At 37.3% G+C, this 6,983-nt stretch overlaps 1 protein-coding gene across 1 annotated transcript; it reads right to left on the minus strand.

Annotated features, from left to right (window-relative positions):
• Positions 1-399: 399 nt before the first annotated feature.
• Positions 400-4,858, minus strand: thoc3 (THO complex 3). The gene is made up of 6 exons (XM_053324166.1): positions 4,679-4,858; positions 3,413-3,569; positions 2,462-2,666; positions 1,469-1,630; positions 1,251-1,351; positions 400-828 (listed from the first exon to the last, which is right to left on the minus strand). Exons 1-6 carry the CDS (start codon positions 4,856-4,858, stop codon positions 665-667), a joined length of 969 nt encoding a protein of 322 aa, XP_053180141.1. The 3' UTR covers positions 400-664.
• Positions 4,859-6,983: the final 2,125 nt, after the last annotated feature.

A 6,983-nucleotide genomic window follows, 5' to 3' on the forward strand; every position in this document is an offset into this window, starting at 1 on the left:
CTCTGATGCAACGTAAAAAAACACTGAGCTTCATTCGACAGCTAAGCTTAAAAAGCAACTGTCTTAAATATAGTATTAATATGTATACATCATACATTTATAAATTAGTATTAAACCTGTCTATTCTGTCATCATTCAACCAATCAATATACCTACCTTTTCACATGTTAAGTTTCAGAGTTAATCTGTATAAACAAGATAAATATTAAAATATGTGGGATTCTTCTGCACTAAGGCTCAAATGTGTTTATATTCTACAGTATATAAGAACAGTATTTAGTCTAGTGTGCTAAAAACTGAGCAAACCACATGTAAAATAACTTCCTTACTTCAATTAAACAAACTAACCAACAATAATATTCATCAGTAATGACTCATGTCACACAATACATTAAAAAAACACTTTTTAATATCAAAAGAATGCATATTTTACATACAAAACAATATATTACAGCACTGGAATCATGTTTTTATCAGTGTATAAAAACAGGGAATTTAGTCAGCTGTTTTATAGGACATGGAAGTAACATCACATGGAGCAGCAGCGCCATCTGGTGGCAGTAAAAGTAACTGCTTTTTTTGGACATGCAGACAAATTGCAGCATCCTCTGTTTCCTCATGATGCGTCCTCTGTACAGTAAGACTTAAACTCAGCTGATCCGTCTCAGGAGTCGTTGGGAAGGCCGAATAGTTTCACGGTGCCTGCCTCTCGGTTGTTGTCGTATTTGCCCTCCTTGTCGTCGCAGGCGTAGGCCAGCAGCGGCCTCTTGGGATGCCAGGCGACGGTGAAGGTTGGAGAATCACACTGAACCTCCCACAGCTTCTCTCCTACAAACACACACACAAGAAAAGAAGAAAAGGAAAGTTATGTCAAATTCTTAAATTTACTATGAATAACAATTTTGGGGCAGTTAAAGTCAGTTATTGATGATTCAAATCAAGCATAATTTCCTTTTCAACTCATTTACAATCTCCGAAGATGTTTCAAATATGAAGAAGACTTCTAAAGATTCAAAAAGCTTCTGTCTCATGTTGCTTTTTCTCAATAATATTCAACAAAAAAAAATCTTTTTTTTTTACATAGAGCAGGACTGAATATTTAACTGAAATGGCACCATAGCTGTTGAATGAGCGACATCTGCTGAAATTGACACACAGACTTAAAATGAGAGATTTCTATTTCCTGACTTCTTATTTTTGGTACAGTTTCCTGTTGGTCTCTCTCTGACCTAACAGGAAGTCGTACTAACCTGTTTCCACCTCTGCAATGTCTATGAAGTGATCCTCGGAGGCCGACGCCAACATCTTCCCATCATGGCTGAAGCTGAGTGTTCTCACCGGCCAGTCCAACCTGCACGAGCAACGGAAATAAGAAGAGATGTATAATTCAATACAAAGAGAAAATCAGATAAATAATCTTACAGGGACAAGTCACAATAATGTAAAACACACACAGATATAGACTGACCTGGAGAAACAGCGCACACAAACCAGCTCGTCCACATCCCACAGGCTGACCAGAGCATCGGCGCTTCCCGTGGCAAAGTATTTTCCCATAGGGTCGAACTTGATGCAGATGCAGTTAGATGGGTGAGCGTTGATGGACTGGATGGGTTTCAGCTCTGGATAACTGCAAACAAGCAGACAGCTGATTTCAGCTCAGAGACACACACAGCTTCAGACATGGATGAGACGCAACAGGTGAAGCTCCAAATATCTGTTGTCAGTGTTTTAACTTTCTTCTCTGACTGCTGACTCGACCATTTCAGTCACTTTCATACAAACAGTCACAAGCAACAGTGTGAATGTGATGTTATGTACATCTTTGTTACTTACATGGATCTATTGTGTATGTTTTGTACACTGGGATCTATTTAAAACAACTAAAAGAGATTTAAAAAAAAAAAAGGTAGAAGTTATAAGTAAATGCTTCAGCCTACACATTTTCGGTCAGAAACTGCTCTATTTTTTTTTCTTTTTGGTTTGTCACTGTTTTTAAAGGAGATGAAGAAAACAAGGACCAATGATCATTTACCTTATTTACACATGTGTATTTGAGTTTGAAAAAATGTCTTCAAGGAGAGACGGTCTAAAAGTATTGCATTTAAATGATATCTTGTTCTTAATGATGGTCGGTTTTACAATACATCTTGTACATCTTTGAAACAACTACGAAGACTTTTGATTTGCGATGTGCTCTGACACCACATCGTATGAACCACTTCTGACCGACTATAAACTCACTGTTAAATGACATAACTGTCAGTTTATTCTGCTGAAATTCAACAGTTTGAAATGGGAAAAAAACACTAACAGCAAACATCACACCTTCAGCGGTCTGGTTCTGAACTGAGCAGCATCTTGGTGTTGATGTGTGAAAACTGACAGTCATCACACAACTCTTCATGAATAAATATAAGCTAGGATTTTTTTTTTTAATTTGGCTCTGTGTGGTTCCTACCTGAGAATATTGATGCAGCCGTTTCCGTTTGTGAGGAAGAACATGTCGTTGTCGTTGTTCCAGGAGATCTCGTTCACCTCGAACTTGAACTGCTCTTCTGCTTTGGAGCGATGAGTCTTGGCATCGATGAAAGTCACCACGTCGTCTTTGTTTCCGACGGCGATGGTCTGACCGTCGGGGCTCCAGCAGATGTTAATGTTCTCACCTAAAAAGAAGAAAAACATGAAATCAAGACTTTAAAATTGTTTATCTGTGATTCAAGATTCTCAAAATATCAATAAAATACATTTCAACACACCCAACTAACATGTTTCCTTATCAATCATCACCCATCAGCCTGAAAAGTCCACCAGAAAGGGTGTTTCATGTCTTTATAATAAATTAAATGAACTGTTAAAAGGTTATGCTGTAAATTAATTTGTTTTTGTGTCTTTTTTTTCTTCATGTGGATGGAGGGAAACGGAGCAGCAGGGAGTCAGCAGGAGGGGGTCTTGTTGGTCCCGTCAGTTGTAGGAGGTGTAATTCAGGACGTGTTGCTGTGAAAACCAGCGTCTGGACTCCTGCTGTTGAGCTTTTGGCTGCCAGTTTGTAGCCAAGATAACTTCCACAAAAGTTCAGATTTTATGGTAATGAGAACTGCTATCATGCTTCACTCTGATCCACTTATCTAAACAGAGAGAAACTGATTTTTGACTTTTGGTTTGATTTATTGAAGTGTTTTACTAAGGCAATTAACAGCTATAGAGATTTATGTCAATTATAATCATAATGTTTAATTAGATTCATTACCAGTGAATGACGGTGGGTTCCTGGAGGGTTGTAATTACCATTTGCCAGTAATACAATAAGACTATACAAGGGGAATCTTTAATTATGTGTTAATTCTTGTATGAAGATATAAACAGCTGTATAAAATCAAACTGATTAATTCCAGTCACACTCATGTCCCACCTTTCGTATTGACAGTGGCGATGCATTTGGTGGTGCGGACGTCCCAGATGCGAATGGTCTTGTCACCGGACGCAGTGACGAACAGATCGGGGTTGGTCGGATGCCAGCAGAGCTGATCCACGCTGTCGCCATGACCTCTGTAGTTGTTTTCCTTCACCTGAGGATGACAGAAGATATTATTTAACAGATCGGACAAATTCCTACATCCACCCGGAGCCCTAGCTGTGATTCAGAGTCAGAAATAGCAGATATTTATACAAACTCTACAATATTTCCCACTTTTTGAAAATGCCAACAAATCAGGCAAAAGACTGCTGTAAGCCACCATCACTGGCAGTTCTGAATAATAATTAATTTTAACAATAATGCGATCCATTCAACTAAATAAAAATGATCTGTACACTGGTTGTTAAGATTTGATTAGTTGATTAAATCATTTAGTTGTCAATCATTCATTTATTAGCCAACTATTTTGATAACCTATTAATCATTTGGAGCATTTTTTTTATAGAAATAATAAAAAAAAATAGTCACAAATTCTCTGATTTCAAATGTTCAAATGTGAATATTTGCTGGTTTCTTTGGGAAACAGTGATCAATATGTCACAACATTGTCAAAAGAACAAAAAGGTTTAATCTTTAACGATGTGTTGTATTTTAAAAGCTTGTTATTATCCATTGTGTCAAATCTTCATCTGAAAAGTAACTAAAGCTGTCAAATAAAAATAGAAAGTACAATATTTCCCTCTGAAATATAGTGGAGTGGAAGTATAACGAAAACAAGTCAAGTACCTAGACTTATATTCAATTACGGCATTTGACCATAGTTCATGTTATAAAGGGCTATTTTGACTTAACACATAAATATCTTAATTTCAAACTAGTGTAACTTTAACTTGTAATAGTTATTACATTTACTAACAATATTACAAAGGCATACACGAAACTAAACTAAGAGTTAAAAATGTAAAATGTAATGTAAAATGTTATTACATTAAATTAGGAAATTCTAGATGATTATATTTAGATATATTGTATAGTGTTAAACCTTGAATTGAAGGCAGATTTCGTGGTTAAGGCTCATTTTTGCAATAGCTATGGGTCTGTATGTTAGTAGTATGGTACCGTATATCGTAATTATTCAACAAAATAAAATAGTTTGTTTTATCAATATGTTTAAAACCTGCTCATTCATTCCGTGTTTCTCTGAATCGAGGCTGAGGCCATCTGTGCATGCAGACCTGTACACTGAGCGGCTTTACTCACCAATCGGTCCTTCTCCAGGATGAAAACACTGGCTGTTTTATCGAAAGATCCGGAGGCGAGTCTCCTGCCATCGCAGCTCCACGCCACCGAGTGAACTTTAGCTGTGTGAGCCGGGAATTCACGACTTTTGTTGTTATTTCTGAAGCTCTCCTGCATCTCTTGGTAGTACTGCGACGCCATCTTAAACACACTGCCCTAATGTTTAATAAAAAAGGGTTGTTAGGAGCTTTACTGCCACCTTCTGCTCCGGAGTGGTAATGTTAGGTAAATTCAATGGGACCAGTGTGTGAGATAGTGACATCTAGTGGCGAGAGTGCAGATTGCAACAAACTGAACACCCCCCCCCCCCCCCATACTTACTACTGTAAATTATAACATTTTTCATGGTTTAAACATTACTGAAATGTTCTTTGAATGTGATTACCCTCTAGTAATCTTTGTTTTAAACAAATCTTTATTGCAAAAGATCTCATAATTATTTAGCATTATCTAATTAATTTATATTTAATATGTTTAAGCAGATATTCTGTAGATATTTGGTGGGACTGCTGGTAAATCAACTGTACTTTACAATAAGACTCCTTTTGGCAGATATAAATGTTAATGATTCATTAATAAATGGTGATATGTTTTACACTTTACAGTAAGTTGTGTGGAGGTTGTAGAAATGAGAAACTGAGTCTGCACTAAACTGAATGAATTATAGAACTATTAATAATGTTCAGATTATTATTTGAGTGACATTTTTCTGAATGTGACAATAAAGACAGATCAAATTAAAGCTTCTATTATTATTTATTTTAGTTACATTTATTTCTGCCTGAGTAACACAAATATACAAATGATCAACTTTACTTGGTAAAAAATGAGACATTTAAAGATGCTACCTTTGACTGTGAGATTACAACCAGCGTAATAAGACAGCTTTATTTACATAGCACATTTCATACACTGGGTCAATTCAATGTGACTTACATAAAAACTAAATATTAAACAGTAAAAATAAGTTGAAACAAAACAGTAAAATAATTTAAAAAAACACAATATTTTGACTATTTCCTGACATTTTATAGACAAAACTATTAATGAATGAATGGATGAATCATGTTGATTGACAGTTGTACATGCACATCCAGTAGAGACACACATAAAAACATGTTGGTTTCTGAATCCACTATATGATTAAAAAAAACAAGTCATTGAACAAGAAGCCCAAAAAACCAAATAAGAGGAGAAAGAACAAAGTTCCTCTATAGGTTATAGTTAGTCTTCCAACATGTTTAAAAAGCTTGGTCACAACTTGACGTTTCAGTAAACTTTGAGCCGCTGGTGGTTTTCTCTCTGAGAGCTTCTGAGTTTCACTTTGGGTGTTGGACTTGAAAATTGACTGAGACTCATAAGGATCAAAGCCATGACCTTCAAACCTCCAAACAGTCCTCTAACAGACTGAGATATCTGCTCTGAGAAAATCAGCTTCTGTTTTACAGCTTTTAAAATGTGGATATATGTGACTGACTAACTAACCGTCAGTCATGTGGAAACCATTTTGGCTTTAGAAACTCTATTTACAACCAGTGAGAGATCAGGTTGGTACTAAATAACATGAGAACGTTTCTCTGACAGGAGGAGACTCTCCTTCCTACAGACGACACAGAGACACTGAACCAGAACCAAGAGACCAGAACCCAAACCCAGCACACAAAGGTTCAGTGAATGTGGTGTTGAAGGTGTGGAGGTGGATCAGTGTGTCAGAGGAGACTCTGTAGAAGGACAGAGTGCCAGCAGGACAGTCCACATACACTGCTACTCTGTTAGAGACAGAGGAGGAGAAGGAGGAGGAGAAGGAGGAGGAGGAGGAGATGGATGTTTGTCTGTTATTGTGCCAGACAGAGTAACCAAGAACATCAGAGCACTTCAGACTCCAGGACTGATCGTTCATTCCAAACCAACAGTCATCACTGTTTCCTTTCCTGTTGATTCTTCTGTAAGTCACTGATATATAAACTCTTCCTCTCCACTCGACCTCCCAGTAACAGCGACCAGTCAGATCATTTCTACACAGCAGCTGAGGCCAGTCATCAAATCTGTCTGGATGATCAGGATATGGCTGATCCTCCTCCACACATGTCACCTTCCTGTTGTTATCAGACAGTTTGAGGTTTCTGTTCACTGTGCTTGGATCCAGTGTGAGTTCACAGAAATCTGATGGAGAGAATGAGACACAATACAGCTGCAGTTATTGATCTATCATCTGTTTCTAACCCGATGAGAGTTGCACATGCGCAGTTGAGTCCGCCATCTTGGA

Source organism: Scomber japonicus, chromosome 8, assembly GCF_027409825.1.
Source record: "Scomber japonicus isolate fScoJap1 chromosome 8, fScoJap1.pri, whole genome shotgun sequence".
NCBI lineage: Eukaryota > Metazoa > Chordata > Actinopteri > Scombriformes > Scombridae > Scomber > Scomber japonicus.

Excerpts from the sequence above, each read along its gene's own strand:
- thoc3 (XM_053324166.1), bottom strand. The coding sequence starts at position 4,858 with ATGGCGTCGCAGTACTACCAAGAGATGCAGGAGAGCTTCAGAAATAAC. Across the intron at positions 2,667-3,412 it reads CGCCACTGTCAATACGAAAG|GTGAGAACATTAACATCTGC; the intron begins GTGGGACATGAG and ends TCTTCTTTTTAG. Across the intron at positions 829-1,250 it reads CATTGCAGAGGTGGAAACAG|GAGAGAAGCTGTGGGAGGTT; the intron begins GTTAGTACGACT and ends GTGTGTTTGTAG.